Source organism: Dicentrarchus labrax, unplaced genomic scaffold (genome assembly GCF_905237075.1).
Source record: "Dicentrarchus labrax unplaced genomic scaffold, dlabrax2021, whole genome shotgun sequence".
NCBI lineage: Eukaryota > Metazoa > Chordata > Actinopteri > Moronidae > Dicentrarchus > Dicentrarchus labrax.
In genome coordinates, this window is record NW_026136718.1 from 14,037,910 (window position 1) to 14,061,531 (window position 23,622).

Below are 23,622 nucleotides of genomic sequence, written 5' to 3' on the forward strand. Positions count from 1 at the left end.
CGGGTTTAGACTGCCTACCTCGTACTTGAACGTTGCATCAAGAAGGAATTCCTGCAGCATCCTCTCTCCCAGTTCTTTGCTGGCTTCGTCGCTCACAAAATGAAGGACCAACACCTCACCTTCCAGGAAGCGTCCGTGCTTAACCATAGACAACATGGCCACCCTGAACTTGTCCTGCAGGCTCCGGCTCTTGTCCACCTTAGTGAACATCATGAGCGCGTGGTAGCGATGGTCACCAGCATCACCGTTCCCTGTCGTGGACCTAAATCCCTCGCTCTCTCCGCCTACGTCCAGCTCTTCCCCTCCTTGCTCCTCAGATCCAGCTGGGTGCGAGAGTACGGTGTCCACAGTTAGGTCGGCATCGTTTCTGTTGGTGTTGTGGCTGGCCTGGGTCTGCTTGATCCTCTTCGTGGTGCTGGAGAAGTTCTGCCTCTCTGAGCCAAAGTAGTAAAAAGCTACAACAGCAAGCGCAGCAGCCAGGAGAAGCACAAACTGATAGGACCTGAAAGTACTGATCCTACCCATGATTCTGGCTACCAGTCTTAGGATGCCCATATCTCCTGGTTGGTGTCATGAGAATGGGGGTGTGCATGGGAAAACATCCACCATTTTGTGTCCTTCTAGTTCATAGTTATGTTTCATATTGTTGTCAACATTTACCTGCAAGAAAAGAACATCAGAGTTGCAGTGCGCAAAAAGACCAATGCAAAAGTAATTACCTGTGTTTATTCAGTCAATACATTTAAGCAAAAAAAGATTTAGTGTTTAAAACAAACAAGTGTACATCTTACTGAAAGGGAAATTTAAAACAGCTTTTTATTCTCCCGATAACAAGTGCTTTTGCTTTGACATCCACAGGATCTCTTTGAAGCTTGTGTACGATCCAAAAGTCACTTTAATTACTAAATATCTAACTCAGGTTACTAACAAACAGCCAATTAAACCTGTCTTAATTTTAAATGTGTCTAATAACACATTCTCCTCTCTTTTCTTACATGAATTTGCTACATTTTACTATTATACTATTCCACTTATCAAAAATATCTTCTCCTTGATTAAGCAATTAAAGTATGTAAATAGGGTATTTTTACACATGTGCTCCTTTAATGATCATTTTTGCATGTGGAGAAGAAGATGTGTAAGCCAGGGCATCTCTGCAGCACTACAGTACTCCCTTATAATGCTGTTTAATCAAAAACATTGCAGCTTCTGTGATTTGGATATTGTATTCTATTCTTGTAATACTTTACATATTGTTTTTTAAGACCTTAATGAGACCTTTCCCTCTATATACATTATATTTGATGTGTTATATTGGTTTCCCAGAGCTCTGCAGGCAGTGCTTTCATACATTTCGCGCCAATGTTGGACCGTAAACACAAACGCTTACAAAAGCACCATAATCCCACTGTTATCCTGCACAGAAAATATACTTAATCTTTCCAGATAAAGTTCATCCACTTGCCTGTCTCATGTCGTTGATCTCTGCAGGTCCATCCTGACAGCTTGTTCGGCGATTACACTGCCCCGAGTTACTGTCTCACCTTTATGAAGCAACACAACATTAACTAATGCAACACTGAAATTTAACGACACCGTTATCGTTCATGTAATGCCCTATATTTAAAATATCTGCAGTAACCAACAAACGCTGCAGCAACCTGTTGACATGCCTGAAAACGGGGGGGATGCTAAGTTAGCAAGCGACGACTTTGCGCCTAGATGTGGGTCGTTGAGTTGCCCTCCGACGTTTGTTGAACCCGAGCACAAAGTCCGCCGCTGACTGACTGTTTAAAATCACTAAATTATCCTTGCTGACATTTAACATCCTCGAACTATTACGGTGTTTGCATGGCGTTGCGATTTCGAGAAAAACGGCAAAATGACTATTTCAGGAGGCCACTAGCTAGCAGCCTAGCAACAAACTACTGTGACACAACGTTAGCCACGCCCACTCGGATTCCAGCCGTATTCCGAGCCGTGCTGCCTTTACGCACAGTTGGAAAAATGCCAATTGTCATTTTTACATCTGAACAATCTAGAAATTAGTTAGACTTTGCTGTGAAGGAAGTTCATTTCAATTAATTGATTGATTGATTTTTTGATCAATTGTTTGTCCTGATCGTTCATTTAGTATTCCCCGGTTTAAATCACACTTTTAAATCTTGTCTAGTAGATTTTACTCAGCATTTAAAATCACCAAAAGCCAATTTTTTTCTGAAAATAAATGTTTAAAAAACATATTTAATTTAGTTTTTATAACAAAAAAGGACTACTGGAGTTGCAGAGATGTTTCAGATATAATGATACAATATAATTTAATGAGTCTACATTATAGGTAAAAACAGGAAACATAGTACACAAGATTCACAATTTTTTATGTAAATATCAAAGGTGGAATTAACTGAGTACTGTACTTAAGTACAGTTTTGGAGGTACTTTCCTTTCGTATTTGAATTTGATGCTACTTTGTACTCTTCTGCCGCTGAAGAGAAAAAATACTTTTACGCCACTACATTTATTTGACAGCTAGAGTTACTTCAGATTAAGATTTTATGAGAGCTAGACCAGTCAGGTCAACATAAAGCCAATGCTAGTTTATAAAATATATATTGGTCTTGTATATTTTAGTCATTAAGTAACAAGAAAATGCAGTACAGAAATGACAAATTAGGTTTGAGCTAAATATCTAATATTAGTATCTAGATTCTAAAGAAAAACATGTTCATGTTTTTTATGTTATGTGTTTATGTAGAAAAAAAGAAATAAATACTACGGCCAACATATCATATTTGAATACTGGATGTCTTACACTCAACAGGGTTCCCACTATTTTTAACAAATCATTTTCCAAGACATTTTCTTGTTGTACAGTTGCTCCCAAACAGTCATATAATTTACCAGTCGGCCGAGTATTGACATATTTAAATCAAAATACATACCCGGGTTTATGTAGGTGTGTGAGGGGGTCAAAAAAAATACAAAATTTTATTCTCCATGACAACATAAAATATTTTCAGGATTTTTGGTCATTTTAATCAATTTCCAGGTGTTTCCCTGACTGAAAAACTACTCTCTAAATTCCCATGTTAATCAGTATTTTCAGGACATGTGGGTTGATGTCAGTATCAGCCTCAAAAATCCAGAAACCGTCTACCGGCTCTACCAGAATCAGAACCACTTTTATTTGCCAGGTGCACACATACAAGGAATCTGCTCTCAATGTACCTACACAGAATAAGCATAGATAAACAAGCTCAACAAAACAGGCATAAACTACTATGTACCATTAGATATATATAAACAAACAAAAACAATAACATTTATAGACAGTACAAAGGATGCTCGAATAAATATTTACGTGCAGGTTTCTTCAGGCAAATGAGATCATTTAAGAATCTTTGTTACTTGTTCCACCACTGGAACATAATAATATAACACATCAAAACCAAAAACACACTGTGATATAATTGTGCCCTACTTGAATGAGACAACTCGCGTTTGCCAGGGTAAAACTCATAAGTACGAGCTTACGAACTGCACGTGAAAGCAGCATCCCTGCCTCACGACATTTTCGGCAGCGGCATTGTTGCTCTGTGCGGTCGTGTTCTTGTCCGCAGCAAATGTTTACCACCTTCCATCCACAGGGAAGATGCTAGCGTTGGTTTTCGCCTGATGTTTTGTTGTTCTCGTCGTCATCGTTACCCAGGTCGTCTTTGTTTCGTTTCAGACTCGGGCCCGTTGCTAGCACAACGCTAGCTAGCTTGATTAGCACTCGCGAAAAAATGAATTCAAACACGCACGTCATTCAGGTGACCAATGTCTCCCCGAGTACGACATCCGAACAAATGAGGACTCTGTTTGGATTCCTCGGAAACATAGAGGAGCTCAAACTGTTTCCACCTGAGTGAGTATTGTGTATTTTAAATCGGTCAAACGTTGTCTCACACTGGGCTCCTCGTGAGGCCTGTCGGTGTCGACTAGGCCTCACCGCACGGCGTGCTAATGCTAATGCTAACGATTCCCCGCGCCTTTAGTCAATGCTGCAGCAGTCGCTCCACGTAACGATAGGGCATGAGGGACACACTGAGTATGTTTGCAGTTGTGTGGGGTTTTTTTTATGTGAGTGTTTTTTTTTAGTGTAGATTAAGATAAATCCCCTTTTCTTCCACAGACGCCGGGATGTGTAACTGGCACCGAAACCGAAACTAGCTAACGTTACACGACTTAATTGGTCGATAATCAATCAATATAACTCCGATGATGTGTTTAATTGTTTTCAGTTGTTATCAAGAAGAAAGATCAGATTGAAGCTGAAGATTGAGTCCATTAATCTGTCAATTATTTTGGATTAACGTTTACCGTAATGTCATCACCCAGAGATTGGGATTTGTCTGAGAGAAAAAAAACAGGAGAACAAACTGAAGATACTCAGTTTTTAATGGTAGAAAACACAAATAAATCAATAAATCCTCACATGTGAGTGACTGTAAATATTGTAAGCTCGCATTTGTTTTGTAAGCCGCTCCAATTTATCCCAATGTGTCAATTAATTGACTAATTGTTACTTCTCTCAGCCTCTTCAGGTTTATTTGCCTTTATGATTTACCTCATTGTAAATATAATCATTTGTACATTTTCTTCTTTTTTTCTCCTTCATTTTATACACAATTAGAATTGTAATTGTCAGATAATAAATCAATAAGTTAAAACAGTTTCAGCACTAAATGTAACAGCTTTTACATTTTGTTAATGTAGTAAATACTGATGTACACAAAGTAGAAAAACAAATGATTTTAACAGTAATATTGTTGTGTAAGGGACTTCCTGTTAGTAATCCCTGGGGTTCCCTGCATCCCATTTGAGATGCTTTTGAGAGACTACCAAACCTACCTCAGTATTTTATTGATTGACTATAGTAGGAAATAATTGTTCTTTGCTTTGTATTCTCTTCTATTGAGTTACACCTGGCTTCTCAGCAGGTAGGACATCAATGACTGTAACAACAACATAGCAACAATTTAGTTATAATGTCAGTGCTAACAATACAACACATTATACATTTTTCTAACCTACCGTGTTGGTCCAAGCAGAGGATGTGGAGATGAGAGTGGACGAGGTTGTATCTCCACTATTAACTTAATTGCCCCTGGGGGCACAAAACTCATTCAGATCAGTTTGAAGAAGGCATGTTGGGTCTCCTTGTTTGTATTCTTTGCACAACATATCTGTATTTTTTTCCAGTGACTCTCCCTTGCCTGTGACTTCACGTGTCTGTTTTGTAAAGTTCCTTGAGTCTGAGTCGGTGGGAGTTTCCCAACACCTGACGAACACCGTCTTCGTGGACAGAGCCTTGATCGTGGTCCCTTTTGCTGAAGGTGGGTGTCTGTTTCAGTCTTGTCTCTCTCACTTGGCTATCTCTGAACATGCATCACAATGTGTAGGCTGTTTATTAGAATTACTGACGCTATCTGAGCCATTGTGAGTGTTTTTCTGACCAAGCAAAATTAGCTAAGCTTTCAGTGCTTGGCATTTCTAGGTATGTAAAAGGGAAATGTACATTTGTGTCCATGTCTTACAATCTAGCTGTAAACTTCTCTCTCTGTTATTTGTGTTGTGGTTTTCATAGTGGACAAGTCATTTGCAGAGAGCCCCTTCCTTGCTGGCTGAAAGTGGTCCTCTGCTGCCATCAGGAGATTAGAAAAAATAATGGCACCAGGCTCGCAAGCCCCCCTTCTCTCTCTTGTTCTGCAGTAAAATATTAACTCTTTATTTTTTTCTCTGTTCAAGGCATCTTTTCTTTAAAACAAATTAGCCACACAACTCTTAAGCAAGATGAGGGGGTGGGGGAGAGGGTGCAGGGCAATCTCAATTCCTCACATGTTGAAAGGATTTGAATATTTTAAATTTAAAATGTATGTTGATTAGTAGGCATGCACCGAACTAGGGATGCCCCGAGCAGATCAGCTGGATTGGTATTGAGGCCGATCTGTCAATTAATTGGTATTGATTTCAAGCTTGAACCAGTTCTGGTCCTCCTGTTTATATTTTAACCTTTTTTACGCTTCCGGGTCCGCCAGTTGTCAAAATGTCCTATTGTGCTTGAACCAGTAATCGTCAACAATTAGTTTGAGTTCATTAATATCCACACTGACGGCATGCATCAGCGAGAGAGTTTCAGTGACATTTTGCAGGGGCTGTACAACCCTAAATTGACTCTTAATCAGCTGCTATAACATTATAATTTCCCTTCGGGGATAAATAAAGTATTTCTATTTATCTATCTAAATTATCTTCTTTATGTCGCATACATTTACTTGATTTACTGCCACCTCAGATCCACTCTTGACACTCCTCTTGTCCATTGATATTCAGTGCTGTAGGAAGCAATTAGAGACCCTGCACATACACACTGGTGTTTTCAGTTACTGGCTTATCAGACCTGTTTTAGGTTCAAGTTGGGCGGTGCTATGGTGGGAATGTGCTTAGGACACCAGACTCCAGGTGTAAGTAGGCCCGCCCTCACAGGTGCAACAAATCCCAGCATTAGAGCAAGGGAGATGTCAGTCAATCAATCAATCAATCAATCAATCACAGTCCTACAGGTCCACAGTCCCGAGTCTCATCAGCCAGATAAGTGAAAACACCTACATGGGTGTTTAGGGTCTGGCTTTGTTTTCTTAACGTAGAGCTGTTCACCAGTCACATCCAAACCGGATTGCCTTATTAAATGCTATCTTGGCCTTTGCTGATTTAAGTATACGCTGCTGAACTGCATTATAAAGGAAAATATAAATACTGGATCTGGACTTGTTACTGGCAGAATCCTAATGTTAAATGGAGCAGATTGATGAAAAAAATGTTCGGGACATCCCTACACAAAGCACAAAGCATGCAGGATAGATTAACTAATCAGCTGTGCATGCTAGAATAGATTTCTGAAGGTGTGTGCCATCGTCTACAGTAACTTTCAGCAGATGTGGTGGAAGTTTATTAGCACATAATTTGGTTATTAATCATAATAAGCACACAAACATGCATTTGGCATTTACTTGCTTCATGTGCCAAAGCCTTGTATTATTTTACACTGTGCATCTGTTTTTTCCAAATTACCACTAACACACGAGATAAAAGTAGTTGTAAGCCTCTGCTTGATGTTGCAGTAAATGCTTTTTTTTTTATTGACCCTCTCCACACATGACTCTGAAAGAGTTGAGTGACTCTCACGTTTAACAGTGGTGTTTCTTTTGTTGTTGTGTTTTACAGTTCTTTTTCCTGGTTCAGCCAGCCCTATATACCAGACCCTGCTGAAAATGCCACCAACAGTTTTGTCTTCTGCAGCCTTATCCTGTTTCTCAAGTGTCCTTTCTGTTGTGTGTGTGTGTGTGTGTGTGTGCGCGTGTGTATGTGTCTCTCTCTCTCTCTCTCTCTCTCTCTCTCTCTCTCCCTCTCTCTCTCCCCCTTTTTTGCCATATAAAATGTCAGATTAAAAAAATAGCCTGTTTTCAGATTGCACAACCATGGATGATCATCTCCATAAGATTTTCCCTTTTGATTTTACTGTTTGGTTTTTCTTCAGCTTTGGGCAAAAATGTTTTATGATTTTATCACAGCTTTTGCTGGCAATAGCCCTTAACTGTTTAGTGCAGTTTAGCTTTGACATTGTTTAGTGTTTTTAGTGACATATTGTTGGCTAAAACCTAGCACTGCTGTAGCTTGTTAGCAGTTTTTTGTGGTGGGATTGTAACCACCGACAAAAGCCCAGAAAAGGTAAAATGACTGAACCTTTTCTGTTTTTTGTATTGGTAATGGTAAGTGATGTTGAAATGTACCCTTGTGTCTACACCCAAATCATGAACTTTGTTTTCTGTATCTCAATGTTTTTGTGTGCTTTATAGCGAAGCAGCCGGCGCGAGTCGCTTGTTCATAAAACATCTAATGAAAGTTGAGAGCACATCCCACGGGACAACTGGCTGTGCTTGCTTACGTTTGGTTCATGACTTAAAAAACAAGTACAGGTGATAAAATCTTGGCAGTGTTGACCACAGTGTGTATTGTGACTTTTAAACTCATAGCTGCTAATCCTACAATCATACTTTCACAAAAGTCAGGGATCAAGATTTACAGACAAGACAAAAAGTGGATTTTTTATTATTTTTTATTTTTTGACTACAGTGTAGTTAGACTGAGGTGGCTTGTCTGCAAGTCTTGTCTGAGTGTTTATCGATGTTTGCTTGGAGCGTGCACTGAAATGTTGTTGTTTCTCTCCAGGAGTCATTCCTGATGAATCTAAAGCTATGTCGCTGCTGGCTCCAGCCAATGCCGTGGCAGGAATGATGCCTGGGGGAGGCCTTCTTCCAACACCCAATCCTCTGGCGACAGTGAGTTTTGATATTGAGTTTGTCTTTTTAATAAAGCTCACATTGTGTTCATGATCTTTTTTTTTTCTATTGCTAGATGAGTGATTGATCTTGACTATTTGTAAGTCAAATTGTAGTTTCTCATATTTTAAACTGTTACTGTCCATAACGGGCCATATGTTTTTAGATTCCTATCCATCAGCCATATTTGTCAAATTATCAAGAACCTGTAAACTCTTTGAGTTTATGTCCATTTAAAAAGGAAATTAGCTTTCAATCTATATTTATGACTTAAGGAAGGTGAATGGGAACTTAAAAAACGTGTAAAAATCTACAGGAATGTAGGGAGATTTAATCCTTTTTAATTAAATCTCCCTCATATTGAATACAGATGTACTGCTTACAGCATCATCATAACTTTCTGGCAAGTTTTTCATTTGTTTACACCAGTAACACTGATGCAGATAGGCACAATATTTCAGTAAATCAGAACAATAAATACTAAATATGAACAGCACCGTTAAATAAGCTCTGCAGTGTATCTTGAGTGTCTGTGTCCGATATTTCAGATGGGAGGAACGCCATTCGGAGGTCTTGGAGCTCCCAACATGGAGCAAATGGCTGCCATGGGAATGGCAGGACCTAACATGAACCCCCAGGTGAGCACTCGATCGGTCACATTCACGGCAGCAGCACGTTAAATCAAAATGTCTTCCTTATGTTAATTATCCTCCTCCCATGTGTTTCAGGCTCTTTCTGCAGACTTCCTGAAGCTCATGCAGTCCATGGACCCCAAGTAAGAAACTAAACACACGTCTTCATGCAGGATATGCAATCCAGTGAGCCTAATTTTTGTGTGTGTGAAAAAAGTCTAAATAATTGATGGCACTTGCAGATTGAATCCGTTAGCGGCCGGACTGAACTTGAATCCAGGGCTGAAGACTGACGCTTCCAATAAGGAGATTGAAGAGGCCATGAAAAGAGTCCGAGAGGCCCAGTCTCTCATTTCTGCTGCCATTGAACCAGGAAGTGAGTGCTCCATTTCCTCGTGTCTCCCTTGCAAGAGACTGTAGAGGCTTCCTTGTTTGTTCAGCAGATACGAGAGAAAACGTCCGTTTGTAATCATAGAACATTTGTTCCAGTATGTGAGCCTAAGGAAGTCCTACTACCTGCTCGATATTTAACTTTATATAATTGTTTTTGCAGATAAGAAAGATGACAAGCGCAAACATTCCCGGTCCCGTTCGCGGTCACGGCGCAGGCGATCCAGATCTCGCTCCAGACACAGGTAAAGTTGACGGCATTAAAGAGCTGTGGTGTCTACATACGAGGCACGAACAGTGTACTTAACTTCTTGTAGTAATTTAAAAAAATGAGCAACTTCTTCATCTTTGGCAGGCGTTCGAAGAGCAGGTCTCGGCGGAGGTCCCATTCAAGGAGTAGGAGGAGGTCCAAGAGTCCACGGAGAAGGAGGTCCCACTCCCGGGAAAGAGGCCGCCGCAGTAGATCTAGGTCAGTATCTCCATTAATGGACCAAAGCAGCTGCCTTTTTTTCATTTTATTGCCAAACATATGTCGACCACTGCTGCACAATTTGAGCTGTAGTTGTAATCATGATTTTTATTGTCGAAATGTAAAGCAAAGCTGCCCCTGCTGCTGTTTGCTAATGTTGTTGACGCTGCTTCTGTCTTGATCAGGGAAAGGAGGAAGGAGGAAAAGTCTAAGAAAAGGTCAAAGACGCCCCCCAAGAGCTACAGCAGCGCCAGGAGGTCTCGAAGCATTAGCCGGTGAGTAATGGTGAAGTTTAGGCACTACAGGAGCACTTTCTTTCAAATTTAATGTGACGCTAAAACAGCAAATAATTCAAATGGCTTTTATTCATTTGTATGTTGTTTTTTTTTTTTTTACCCAGGAGGCACAGACGAAGCCGCAGTGCATCTCGGTCCCCCAGGAGGAAGTTGTCCAGGTCTCCATCGCCGAGACGGTGATTTATCAGCATTTTACATGCAGTGAATTTGAGTACAACTTAAAATGGTGAACTTAAAATGATGAACATTTGTCACGTTCACAGTCACAAGAAAGAGAAGAAGAAGGACAAGGAGCGTGAGAAGGAGCGGGATAGAGACAGGAGGGAGGACAGGAGCAGAGATGAAAGAGAACGCTCCACCAGTAAGAAGAAGAAGAGCAAAGACAAGGAGCGAGATCGGGACCGCAAGTCCGATAGCGAGAAAGGAGACGTTAAGGTACGTTTGGAGCTTCTAGAAATTGGCGTTTAATTGATTGTGATTTTTGTGGAGAACAAAGAACTAATCGAACAACTTAAATTGTCTTGACAGGTGACCCGGGATTACGATGAGGAGGAGCAAGGTTATGACAGCGAGAAAGAGGGAGAGGAGGACGATGACGAGAGGAAGAGCGACTCTGACTCGGCATCGTCCCCTAAAGGCCAGGAGGAGATGGAGAGATCCGAGGGCCAAATCCCCAAAAAGTCCAAGCTGAATGGAGACGATCACCATCAGGAAGACATGGAGATGAGCGACTAAGAACATCTCGAACCAGACCGTGTTATCTTTCCACTGTCCTCTTTTATATTTTTAATATAGGCCACAACGTGTCCGTGCCTGATCACTCAAAGTTTAAAAAAAAGATTTGTTGTCTTAACTGTAGAAGCATTTTGGGAAAATGGGGAGGGGATGTAGAAGGAAAGCAGTCGAATAATTTTTGTAAAGACGAGAAAACAAGGACTAAAATATGAATAACATGAGACTGGTTTTAAATTGTCATTGCTGTACTTTTTTAAGATCCCGCTGATTTTTTTTCTGTTTGTTGCCTTTTGTGTTTATTCTTCCTGGCAGTAGAATACACAGCGTTTTCCACTAAAATGTTGTCAATGTAAATATTTTACTGGTCGGGATTAAGTCCTTTCCTCATTGAGACTGTTAGTTACTCACCAGGCACCAACGTCGGGTTGCTTTCTTGGTCGCTGAACCATTTTTGCTTTAACTGTAATGCACCCAGTCATGTCTCAGCTGACCTTCCTATTTACACCCCTTTGTAAGTGTACACTGTAGATTGAAATGTGTTGTTGCAATGAAATACTTTGTCTGCAATAGGTTTTTCTTTCCAAAGGAAACTAATAAAATTGGGTCAAACTGTACACTTGTGTCATTGAAAGAAGAGGTTTGTTGTTTTGGAAAATATGGCTAATAGCTTTCTGAAGTATTAGCTGGTTGCCTGGCAACTGCTCAAGGCCAAAACACAACCGCTGGTAAAATGGCGAATTATCGGTTATACACATTTTTTATATATATATATATATATATGGTTTATAGGTATTTTTATATGGGTTATATATATATAATGTTAATTCATGAGCTTTAGCGGCTCTGCTGAGTAGGTGTTTACCGTTGGATAATGCTAGGCTAACTTTCCCCTTCTTTCCAAACGTTGCGCTAAGCTAACCGGCGGCTAACTGTCGCTTTATATACACAACATAACGCTGGACGTCATCCAGCTTGACGCCAACTGCCAGGAAGTGTTCCGTTAAATTAACGGTTAGGTCCGTGAAAAAAAACAAACATGAGTCCAAACTAGACGGTAAGATATGTGGGATTTTTTATTTAGTACATTTTATATGAAAATAGTGTCGCAGACTTATACAACAGTTGTTGCTGTACAGCGGACATGTTAGGTTAGATGAATGATGAACTTCCTACATTTAAAAAAAAAAAGGAAAATTGAAGCAACTGAAGACAGGAAGGAGCATGAAATGAAATATAAAGCGCTGTGAGTGAGGAGGCACACAGTAACGTTAGCTGCACTTATGCCCATATGGAGGAATGTAATGTAAAAATAAAAAAAGAAATGTACTGTATTTGGTTATACTGATACTGAATATGGATCCAAGTAAGCAAATTGTTCTAACAACACTTTGAGCCACCACATCTGTGTAGTACACCTTCATGTTAAACTCCAGCAGCAGGCACGTTTAACAAACATGAGCACAACACCTGCGTGTATCAACATGATTAAAAAGCTCATGAACCACAGCAGCAGCTATAAACAGAGTAGAACATCTCCAGCCTCCAGTCAACACCTCCTGCACTTGTACATAATTCATTTCATCTGAGGAGACCTGGTGCTTTGTGCTGGTCACACTGTGGAAGTGATTGATTGTTCCACACAATCTGGAGGGAGGTTCGTAAAGGTTTTATCCTTATTATTTAAAGTGGGAAGGTAAATAATGACAGGAGAATTAAGAGATTCATTTTTTTTTCATTAAAACATTACAAGTATGTACAAAAATAGCAACCGCCACCATGTTACAAACCAACAAACCCTCAATTTAACTCATGAGACTCTACATTAAAAAAAAAGAAAAACACAAATCACAACATTTCCTCTTGTGGAGGACATCTTAAACTCATCAGCACAAAGAATAAGAAAAGAGAACACAAAAGACAAACCTGTATTTACACACTGTGCAGGGGAATAGCCTGGTTCTTGTGTAAAAATGGCATGAATGTCGTACTCATTCATTAATTCTCTAATATCTACTTTCTCTACAATCCCCAGTTTTCTTCTTTGAGCTGGATTGTACAGTTTGTTACATAGTTTACAAACGTGTAGTAAGAAACAAAAGGCTTAGGACGCCATGACTTCCGCTCACTTCCACTCAAAACGAACGAAGAGAAAACCTCGTAGTACCATAAAAATTGCAGCATTTCTAGCGTTGCCTCGATTAAACTATAATATATTTCAAATGCGGGGTTAAGGGTCGAGCATCACAAAATGAGTGTGAATGATCTCAGCTGAATGTAGAGTGGCTGTAGTGGATCTAAATAGTACCCAAGAGTTCAGTGATGCTACTCCATGCCCGTGAAAATCACTGTTACACACACACACACACACACACACACACACACACACACACACACACACACACACACACACACACACACACAATTTTATAATGTGCAGAGTTAAAGTGGAATTCAGCAAAAATTGATTTTTAAGGTTTTTAACCTACAAAAGAAGCCACTTTTCTCCAAAAAACTGAATGTTAAAGGACATTTTATCAGTGTTTAGTACATCTTTGGGAAAATGTCAAAATTTGATGGTGTTAAAAGAATTGAGTGTAAAATAAAAAGCAGGGATTTTATTCTCTTACACACCTCGCTAACAGGTGCATTCGATTATATACAATTTAATGTGTCTTTAAAAGTCTACTTAAGCAAGAAAAAAAAAACCCTAAAAAGTAATTTTTTGGTGGAATTCCTCCCCAACGTGTCACACAGACAATATCAGTGCTTTACTACAAGTCAGTTAAAAACATTCCCTTTATAAACATTACTTACATACTAAAATACATAGCATCCACTGAACGGTCTCAGACCCCCGTATACAGAGAACTCACCGGCTCTGCTGTCACTCGTTTGAACTTCAATGCCCTTTTCACTGAGGAGAGGTTCAAACTCTCCTGTCTGGATTTAGATCGAGGGTGAGAGTGAGAACCTGCAACACTACGCTTCAAAAGACTACGAGGAGATGTCAACCTCTCTGCCACCGCGGGCCTCCAGCAGCTCTGGCGACGCCATTGTTTGTCCGGTCGTCTGGTCGTCGTCTGTGTTCAGGGTGGGTGATGGAATCCACAAACTATTCCCGCTGTTTTTTTTTTCTCAAGTATGTTTTGTAGCGTTATGTTGCACGTTTGTTTCCTGCTCCAGCTCGAGAGGTTAAAGGTCAGGGAAGCGGCTGGGGTCTTCTTTATAGTCGTTGGGAATGGTAAAAATGAACTGATCAAACACGTCGTAGCGAAACTCCTGAAACGTCACGGTGGCTGTGATCGTGGGAAAGACGGGGATGTCTGCAGGGAGAACATGAGCAGGATCACAAATTATATCTTTGATGACATGCTTTGAATTTCTTCCTGTCTGCTGTAGGTTTCTTTCCATATTGTGAACGAGTCGGAGAAAATGTCAATAGTCAAATTTCAGTTAACACACAAAAACAAAGTCTATACGCACGTCTTACACAACATGCTTCTTTCAAATTGTTTGGATCTGCTTACCGAGTTTAACAGGAAAGCCAGGGGGGAGCTTCATCTGAACAAACTCCCTGAGTTTATTAAAGTGCTTGAACGGTGCAATCACCTCCAGAACATTCAACAACCTGAGTGAGAACAAAACCAACACATTTGCACAAATTAGTATGTTTTTATCAGCGCGTGCCAGAGGGGGAAAAACAACAGGAGGGGATTTTTGGCTTCTTGTTTTATAATAAATAGTTTGGATGGAAAGTTAAAGAGATGACTTACGATTCAATGCCCAGAGGGAAGTCTTGACTCATGGCTATCGTGGCTTTGAAGTTTTTCTTGCTCTCTTTGCAGACCAGCTCTCTGCCTAGATGAGGTGCTCTGAGTTGGAGGGAGAAAGAACAACCTGTCAGAGTGTGATGTCAGGATGAAGACAGCTCACTGAGGAAGAGCGTACAGCTCGTTATTATGCAGAAATCTTCCATGTGTATTTTTCTTTTCAACTCTTAAGATGGAGTCATGAGTTTTTCCATGTTTTTTCTTCTAAACAGTAACTGAATATAGAGGAAACCACCGGGCCTTGAAAAGTACAGTTAGACATTTTGTGACATTTAAGCTCACTATTTTGCTAAAGAAAGGACAATCAGACATCTGGTTCCTTCATTCATGAATGTAATATGACTTAAAGTAACATTAATCTTAAGTCTCACTTCCAAAGTCAAAGTCTAACAGTGAAGCCTTTATTTATTTAGACACCTACTTTCCATTGTCCGCAGTGATGTACTCTTCCCAGGATATAGTGTTTGGTGAAGGCGGAGTTAGAGATTGCCTCCTCGCCGGCTGAAGAGCAAAGAGGGGGAAAAAAAACAGGTTATGGTTCCAGATTAATCGACTGCAGGGTCGCAGTTACACAACCAAAACAAACAGAAAGGTATAAGTGACAATGATGGCAGAAGATAAAACAGACTCATGAAACTGAGAATAATTAAGCTTGTGTGTTCTTGAAACTGTTAATGTGTACGACCTGTGAGCTCAGCAGAAAACCTATACTATATTTTTACTACTTTATTGTATCAATCCAATCCATTTTATGTGTATACGTTGCTGCTGCAGAGCCCCAGTCTTACTCTGTGGTCATTATGTTTATCCTTCCTTTCTTTAGTTACTCTTACAGACCATTGAAATGCACAGCACAGGCCACTAGAGGGCCCCGGTGCATCACTACAGCCACAGTAACCTCTGGTCTGCTGAGTCTCACATACAGTAAAACTGAATTACTATAATTTAGTGCGCCACTACACATCAGTAGAAACAAATGGCTGAGACGTTCACAGAAAGCTCTTTACTCTAGTTTTGTATATACTGTCCTCACTTCCTTAACACTGTTTTTGCTCTTAATCCTAAAAAAACATTAGGTAAGAAAGAAGCAGTAAAAGACAACCTCAGAGTACAGTCTGTTACATTTATAGCTCAAGATGAATGTTTGCTTTACACATTGCGGATGAACAATTTCATTACTTTTGTTGTTGTTAACTTTCCTTGCTACCTCAAGAGAAAAAAAGGAACATTTTGAAGCTATACGTGCACAAACAAAGCATCTGGGGCAAAGATCTGGAGTAACAGGACTCAGGGGTTGGGGGACAAACAGGCAGATAGACAGAAAGACAAACAACATGTATAACAAAAATAGTTAACCCCATGCTGTAACAACATTTATAATATTATTCTCAGCAGAATCAGTGTTAAACATCATAATCCACCATGGATGAAAAGATGCATAAATTAAGATGCATACAATACGAAGATGAAAGGTCTTCAATCAATAATAATTAAAAGGCTTACTGTGAGATTTAATTCCAGTTCAAAATACTGTGCTCATGTATTGATTGGCCTTTTTAAAGTGTTTAAAACAATATCACCACCGGCCTTTCTGATGAGCTTTATTATCGGCTGTGACCCACCAGCAGAGCAGCATAAAAAAAACCTACTTGTTTTTATCTGGGTGTTTTGGAGAGAGGAGTTCCCACTCATATCAAGTAATCTAAGCTTCCTGAGGAAAATGATCTCGACTCAGCCTTGTTGAATAAACTGTAGGAGTTCTTCTTCATCCTCCGTGTATTTTAAGATCGGACAGTCTGTTCTCGCCGACCCTGAATTAGAACTGGGATGAGCTCCATCCTGTTTTTCCTAAAATTGACTTCTCCTAAAATGAACTCGCTGTTCTTGCCAACATTCAGGTTAAAAAAAAAATGGAATCACACCAGCTGACCTCTCTTTTGTAAGCCGTGGTTAAATAAGGCAACTAGGGCAGAATAATGTGGAAAAATGTTGTGGGGGGGGGACAAGACACCTGATTGTGCCAAGAGTCAGCTGTTTGTAGTGCAAATAAAAATGGAGACGCTATCTTAGTTTCCCCACTTGCACTGCAGTCACAACAGCAATGTTTTGGTATTTTCACCGCGAGCTGTGGCATTATTAAGTGCTCGCTCTCTCACACTGCGTGTATCAGCTCTGCCGTGTTGTTGTGATGAGGACAGAGTACACACAGCCTGCACAGACCCTGATCTGCTGGTATGCCGGTCCCACCCCTCCATCATTCCATGGCACCAGGGGTTTTAGCCTTCATCCATGTGATCAATAGTGTCGAGCCCTGTTTGAAAGCCCCCCACGCTTCCCTGTGTACACAGGCACAGGGCTGACCTGCTCTCCCTCGCTGTGGTAAACACAGCTACGTCACAGCAGCTGCTTATTTTCACTCTCGCCCACTTCCATGTATCATTTCCCCCGGGGTGGAAGGAGAAACTCCAGTAAAACGCAGCTTTTTCACTTTGAAACATGAGTGAGCACTCACTCAAATTAGTGTAAATAGACACACAGACAAGAGAGGACACTGTGATGAGACAAAGCCCAGCACAGAACAAGGGGACGTTGACAAAAAACAACCGAGCAGTTAAAAGGCATCCATTGAGTGTTAAGAGGCATTGTCTTCACTGTGTGACTGGCTTTATGTTCAGTGTTTAGACAAGGGCTTGCTAAGCAAACTCTGGAACATACTGTAGTGAAGGGATGATGGGTGGGAGAGAGCCATCTGTGTGAATAAAGTGCAGCTTTGTAGCTTTCACCACAAGGTGGCACTACTGGGACTCAAATCCATGCATAGTGGATGAGGGGAGGTGGACTCGTCTCACAAACAACAGTGACACGAGGCAGTTTTTCATTCTCTTTTCATGTCCGAATCAAATAAAACATCAAAAGAAACAAAAGTGGGGAGTCAGACAGGAATTTTTCAATAAACCATGCAAAGTTGATGGACAGAGTCTGGCAGGAAGTCCATGCTGTTTCTACAGGATTTATCTTTGTGAGATACAGCGGTGGTAACGGTGAGGTTTATTTTTGTTTGAGACTCGTGTCCTACCCCAAGGTTCCAGCGGGACAAGACATTTTCAGGACTGGACTGGTGGTTATGCTGCAGGTACAAGTAAACACGGTGTTTATCGACAGAGCGGCGCACCAACTGGTTCTCATTTTTACTAAAAAAGATCCTAGCAGAAACTTAAAATGTTTGCTCCAAGTGTCCAGCTGCACTCTGTTAGCCATCCCTTCTTCCACTGTATGTTTTAAACTGAGAAAACATGTTTCTTCTTTTAAGACAGAGATTCAGGACGTCTGTCATCATCTGTCACAGCAAACGGCCTAATAAGTGTAACAAGGTTTTTATCACTGAATTGAATCTCATTCATCACCTGTAAGAAAATAAATTGCAGATGAGATAACTGCATCAAACCTGTAGAACTTGAGCGGGAGGGAGGGGAGGAAGGGGGGGAAGGGGAGGGAGCTGCGGTTGAGTAAGCTACCAGTGAATCAGGGAAGAAAGCCAATGAACAAAAGAAATAAATAAAACTTAATTTGCTGACCGTTTCATGGCAGCAACATTCTAAAACACAAATAAATACCCTCACAACTCATTTTCTTTTAGAGACATACAACACTAAATACAAATAATAACAGAATCCCTCTGTTATTGTGTCCTGTAAATATTTAAAATGTGCATTTAAAACACTGCTGTCATTAAAAAAAAGGGAGTTTCAGTTTCTGAGTGTAGTTCCTCTGGCTCCAGAGTTCCTGCAACATTTTGATTGAAAAGGGTGAATATTGTCCAATCCATCCTAACTAAACATCTGTATTTGACGACCGAGCTGGGAATGAGAAAGGCCCTATTTACAGCCAGCGTTTGGTTTGTCCGTTCTGGGACAAGGCGGTTCAACATTGCGGACTTCATGGAAGGTGACCCACGTCGTCTGTAGATAAAATGGCTCATTCTAAAACAGAATGATTCCCATATTCAGGTGATTAAACACTAGTGAAAACATCCCTGTGAATGTTATATTTAATTTCTGCCAATAGATCCTCCTAAATGTTAAACACTGGACCTTTACAGGGAAACTTTGCTGATTTTCAACCAGCTTAGTATCATTACATTGTGGCTAGTATATGCAAATGAACCAGTTAAACTTGCCTCCATGTTGCCTGCACCCAGAGCTCATTTGCCAGAAAAAGTCCGCCAGATGACCCACTTCTTCGACTGTCTGTGGAGGCTGGCTGACAAAAAATGTGGAAGTACAATCTGTAGCCTTACTGGCTGCTGTATAATGTCATGTTATCAACATGCAGGTATCAAGAGCCAATCTTTGATCGGATGTTTGTGATGTGATGCTTCATGGGGCCCCATAACCCCAATAATCACATCATGAGTGATGATGGTGGGGGACGTTGTGGACTGAGGCTGTGAATTAGATTCTCTCTGCTTACTCCCATCACCCCGCTGAGGTGACAGCCGCATTCGGTGCCCGACTCACCTCAAAGTTCTGCTCTATGAGATTCCCTCCTTTGCTCAGGCTCTCCATGATGGCTTTGTTCCTCAAGATGTCCTCCTCGCTCAGATGCTCCCGTCTCTTCCTGGACTCGAGCACCAGGCCGTTAACAGAGTAGAAATCTGCCAGAAAGTTTCCCACGCGTTCCTGGAGGTAGAAGAAACAGTAAGATAAGTGCCCCCCCTGCTGAGTCACCAATTTCCCTTTTAAACACATGTCAAAAAGACAAAGGAGTAAGAGGACAGACAGCAATACCCACATAACTCATTGACTGCATTCATGCCCCCTGTCCTGTCTCTGTTGTTTTTAACTCTGAGCCTATCACCTGTGGTTCCTTCCTCGGGTTATCACTGATGCTCCTTTGATTTATGTCTTTCCTGCCTGGTATGGCAGATGTAGCGCAGGGACAGAGTCTATAGCGATGAGAACTGTAATTCATATTTTGACAGAGGAAGGCTCACAGGGTGAGATAACAAGAAAGCATGGAGAGACAGGTTAACAGATCAGGCTAATAACATAATGGCGGCAGAATTTATTTGCCCGAAAAGATGGAAGAAAATGGTTACAGAATGTCTAATTCAGTCCAGGTCTGTCAAACTATTGTAAATGTATCTGCAATGTTTATCTGCATTAATGCTTTTACAGTAAAGTAAAACTAAAAAGTCAGAGTACAAGGTAGGGACTCCCGATATCTGAATTTGGATATCTGCCAATACCGATACTATTCCGATACCAGAGCTCTGTTTGCTTTAATATTATTATTATCATTATTGTTGATTTTATATAAGGCTGAAATCAACTCCTTTCAACAGGCAAGTACGATATGTACGTATGTATGCATGTATGTCCCAAAAGGCAACTTGAGGTAAGTATAAGGTCAGAAAAGGAAGTCAGAAAAACAGGAAGTCCTGTTAACAGGAAAAATCCCATCCTGAAAACAAATATGCAACTGTAAGGGTTTCCAATTGATTGTCATGTCAATATTTATTAAATTCCCAAAATGTCAAATAATTGAAATATAAGAAAAGTGCAATAAGTGTAAACATCTTATACGTGTACACACACACACACACACACACACACAACACACTCTATCAATAAAGCAGTGTGCAGTGTCTGAACAGTACAAATCAAGTACACTGGCTGCCCCCTGGCTAAAAAATCCTTGTGCTGTTTCGTGTGGTGCTTTTTTAAATGTTTGATTGTGTTCGTAGTGTTGTACGACGCGAGGGAGCTTCCGCGTCTCTGAATTACGGCTTTGCAAACATTGCATTTTGCTGTCTTGCTCTGCGGTGTTTCCAGTGTAAAGTATTTCCACACAGCGGACATGTTGGCTAGCCACAATGCTGCTCAATGCTATCCTGCTAGTTGGCTACAAACTGCGGAATGGATTTCCTGAGCGGGGGCGTGTCTCATAACTCTGCGTCTCATTGAGCCGCGCCTCCGTTCAGGAAATCCATTCCACAATTTGCAGCCAGCTAGGAGACTGGCCGGCTGGAACCACTTGTGGAGTCATTTCAGCAGACAACGTTAAAGTGCAAAATTTCCGATCCGTGAATTACGCTGGTATCGGTCCTGATACCGATACTGGATTGGATCGGCCCCATCCCTAGTACAAGGATCCATATCTTTCTCCTTCTGTGGTTTTACATTAGAGAGCACATCATGAGCACTTCCCAACCCTTAAAATATTGTCTACCCTTTTAGTTTGTTTTGTTTGTTCACGTTGTTTTTCAGATCAGAAACGTTTTCTACAGTCTGGGTTCCTTTAGAGCAGCTGAAAACCATCATATAATACACAAAGTACATTCTGATATACATCTGTGTACTGACCCCTGTGCATTGTCTATTATCAATTTCCTGTCTTCCCCTGAGAATTTATCAAATTCCCAACTTTCTGTCTGGGTCAAGCTACTAAAAATTCCACAGCCAGGTGAAACGCTGTGACCCACAGCTGACTCTTGGAAGAGCTGTTGTGACGGGAGACATAATATCACGATGGGAACGAGCACCAGACAGTTACGACAGCTGACACCAACCGTCTTGTCTTCTCTGAACAGCCAGCCCGTCTGCGCCCTGGAGAAGGTGATGGACTTGGTGGAGAGCGTGGCGGAGTACACGTCGCTGCTCATCAGAATGTCCACTTCCTCTTCTGTCTCCATCTCCGACTCCTGAAAGTACAGGACAGCGTTAGGAAACTACAACACAGGCATGGACACTGCTAAATGCTAATGAGGCTAACAAGCTGTTTAACATCTTAAAACAATTAATCAACAAAATCAATATCAAAAGATTAGTAGATTTACAAAAGAAAAACTGCCACTAGTTTGATAATCAATTAATCTTTTGAACATTTGTTGGTTCCAGTTTCTCAAACGTGAGCATTTGCTGCTTTTCTTTGTGACAACAAGGTGATCATTTTTAGCTTCGAACTATTAGTTGGACAAAACAAGATATTTGAGTATAGATCTGGATAGCTGGTGAAATATGAAGCTAATTTGTCCATATTTTCTGACATTTTGTGTCCAAAAAAACAATAAATCCAGAAAATACTTGTCAGGTTAATTGGTGATGAAAATAACTCTCAAACGTCAGGGGGAGCGAATGAGGCCTTCTATCTGCATGTGTCTCACACACCTCATGATGTATCCGCTGGTAGACTTTCTGTTCGTTGTCCAGCACGACAAAAGACTCAGAGGGGATGGCATTGCCATTGAAGATGAAACTGAGGTCGCCGCGCTGACACTTCATGTCTGTGAAATCTATCAGGGTAGTGTCCAATCTACACACACACACACACACAAACAGACAGAGAGTAGGTTTAGCATGGAAACTTGATGAAAGGAGAGGACAGCCAAACAAGGAAAGGAGCTGAACCAAGTTTAACTTTGACCACACTAGCAAACACAGTGTCAAAAAAAACTGTGACGGATGTCACATCTTCGCTCTGAGAGTCTAGAGACAATGTGTATGGTAATCATTGCCATGGGAGACCAACAGCACATTTCAAGAACTGTTTTACTTTGTCAAAGTGTGTAGTCCTGGAATGAGGCATGACAGCAAAGAGAATAACTGATCTGCTTGTGAAGAGCAGACACAAAGTGGTAGGTGCTGTGGGTAGGTATGACAGGCCTTGGCACACTGTACAACTAGAATGTAAATGAACCTGCTGTGACAGTTTTTCTTTCTCCCTCTTTTTTTCCCTGCAAATCCAGGATAATAAGAGGGCATTTTGAATACCAAATGAGACAGCCAGGAGCAGTTTCAGAGAGTAATGACAAGCTCCACATCAAGGATATCTCATACAAGAACAGCACACAAACACACAAACACACAAACACACAAACACACTCTTTTATGTACAGAGTTCATTCTTCAAATACAGTTTTAGTTGATATGTTGTGATACCCAAATATGAGAGCTGCCCTGGTTTACATATCACCCAGTAATAAAATTAAAATGTGTTGATGTGCTCTAGCTGTGAGAGTTGTGAGACTTGAACCTCAAGGCTGTTCAACACTGCCAGGTGTTAGGTTTTTTCCACAAGGGCACGGCCATGAAACACAGCAACGTGGATTCCTGCTGTAGATTCATTGTTGTGACTGTGTGTCAGCATGCGTCAGAGAGTGACGAATTTCTGCTGACGCCCTTTGTAAGTGAGCTAAAGGCAGTGCATTACACACCACTGTAACTCCACTTCCGCGAGGCTCTGACTGAAAAGGGAACACAGAAGTAAAAGATCTGCAGGCAGAGGCATCGCCGTTCTGCTTCCTTATACTGCGAGGCACTGATTTCACACTCTAGTTAACCAAACTAGGTTGAGAGGGGAGAATGGGAGGTAGAGAGAGAGGAGAAAAAGGAGAGGTTGTAATGTTCAACACAAGATGACTGATAAATTAGTGAGAATTAAAAGCAACAAAGTGCCTAAATATAAAAAAAATTCTCAAGGAATTATAGTTGAAGGTTATGTTTTTCCATAAAGTGGCGTTGCTGTTGCAAGGCAGCTGCTTTTCTTTGTCTTCACATATCGCACATTTGATTTAAATGCATTACATTTGATGACAGGACTTGCCTGATGTTGAGGCCCTGCTTGTAGATCTTACACGCATCTGAAGGCAGGATTCTGGAGAGCAAAGGCACTGCAACGTAAAAGGACACAGTAAGGGCATGTGAAGTCTAAATTTAGAAAAGCTCACTCAATAATGAAGACCACCACCCTCTTCAAAGCCTCAGCAGCATATAGTTCTGTAGACTAGAGGGCCATATAACATGTAGTTCTGTCGCTAAATATTTAATAACTCGCAGTCCTAAGTAACTGAAAGCAAGAAACTTCCCTTGCTGTTTGTTGCACAAAACT

At 40.9% G+C, this 23,622-nt stretch overlaps 3 protein-coding genes across 9 annotated transcripts in view; 1 reads left to right on the top strand and 2 right to left on the bottom strand.

Annotated features, from left to right (window-relative positions):
* Nucleotides 1–1,941, bottom strand: part of xxylt1 (xyloside xylosyltransferase 1) — a 27,417-nt gene extending 25,476 nt beyond the window's left edge. Inside the window, exons 1-2 of the mRNA XM_051377630.1 lie at nucleotides 1,466–1,941; nucleotides 19–660 (exon numbers count right to left, since the gene is read on the bottom strand). Coding sequence (XP_051233590.1) covers nucleotides 19–555 — 537 coding nt within the window. The 5' untranslated portion in view covers nucleotides 556–660; nucleotides 1,466–1,941. The remainder of the gene's footprint in view (nucleotides 1–18; nucleotides 661–1,465) is intronic.
* Nucleotides 1,942–3,538: 1,597 nt separating this feature from the next.
* LOC127350733 (serine/arginine-rich splicing factor 11-like) lies at nucleotides 3,539–11,517 on the top strand. 7 transcript variants are annotated; one of them, XM_051377625.1, is made up of 13 exons: nucleotides 5,242–5,378; nucleotides 5,630–5,753; nucleotides 7,267–8,018; nucleotides 8,272–8,381; nucleotides 8,930–9,019; nucleotides 9,110–9,156; nucleotides 9,256–9,389; nucleotides 9,567–9,648; nucleotides 9,759–9,872; nucleotides 10,058–10,147; nucleotides 10,273–10,344; nucleotides 10,432–10,603; nucleotides 10,697–11,517. In XM_051377625.1, the coding sequence occupies exons 4-13, from the start codon at nucleotides 8,298–8,300 to the stop codon at nucleotides 10,901–10,903; spliced, it is 1,092 nt and encodes a 363-aa protein (XP_051233585.1). In that variant the 5' UTR covers nucleotides 5,242–5,378; nucleotides 5,630–5,753; nucleotides 7,267–8,018; nucleotides 8,272–8,297; the 3' UTR covers nucleotides 10,904–11,517. The 7 variants fall into 7 exon arrangements, with proteins under 7 accessions (XP_051233582.1, XP_051233581.1, XP_051233583.1 ...); XM_051377622.1 differs by lacking the exons at nucleotides 5,630–5,753; nucleotides 7,267–8,018 and adding an exon at nucleotides 3,539–3,907 and having other exon boundaries at nucleotides 5,245–5,378; nucleotides 9,774–9,872; XM_051377621.1 differs by lacking the exons at nucleotides 5,630–5,753; nucleotides 7,267–8,018 and adding an exon at nucleotides 3,540–3,907 and having other exon boundaries at nucleotides 5,245–5,378.
* Nucleotides 11,518–11,951: 434 nt separating this feature from the next.
* The window catches only part of LOC127350732 (ankyrin repeat domain-containing protein 13C), a 29,366-nt gene continuing 17,695 nt past the window's right edge, over nucleotides 11,952–23,622 (bottom strand). Inside the window, exons 6-13 of the mRNA XM_051377620.1 lie at nucleotides 23,338–23,404; nucleotides 21,903–22,047; nucleotides 21,305–21,436; nucleotides 19,251–19,412; nucleotides 15,155–15,234; nucleotides 14,677–14,775; nucleotides 14,431–14,531; nucleotides 11,952–14,226 (exon numbers count right to left, since the gene is read on the bottom strand). Coding sequence (XP_051233580.1) covers nucleotides 14,096–14,226; nucleotides 14,431–14,531; nucleotides 14,677–14,775; nucleotides 15,155–15,234; nucleotides 19,251–19,412; nucleotides 21,305–21,436; nucleotides 21,903–22,047; nucleotides 23,338–23,404 — 917 coding nt within the window. The 3' untranslated portion in view covers nucleotides 11,952–14,095. The remainder of the gene's footprint in view (nucleotides 14,227–14,430; nucleotides 14,532–14,676; nucleotides 14,776–15,154; nucleotides 15,235–19,250; nucleotides 19,413–21,304; nucleotides 21,437–21,902; nucleotides 22,048–23,337; nucleotides 23,405–23,622) is intronic.

What these genes read in the sequence shown, in the direction of transcription:
- LOC127350733 (XM_051377621.1), top strand. Translation starts at nt 3,786, where the DNA reads ATGAATTCAAACACGCACGTCATTCAGGTGACCAATGTCTCCCCGAGT. An exon ending in ATGCAGTCCATGGACCCCAA is followed by an intron (nt 9,157 to 9,255) that starts GTAAGAAACTAA and finishes TGGCACTTGCAG; the next exon opens with ATTGAATCCGTTAGCGGCCG. An exon ending in AGATCTCGCTCCAGACACAG is followed by an intron (nt 9,649 to 9,758) that starts GTAAAGTTGACG and finishes CATCTTTGGCAG; the next exon opens with GCGTTCGAAGAGCAGGTCTC.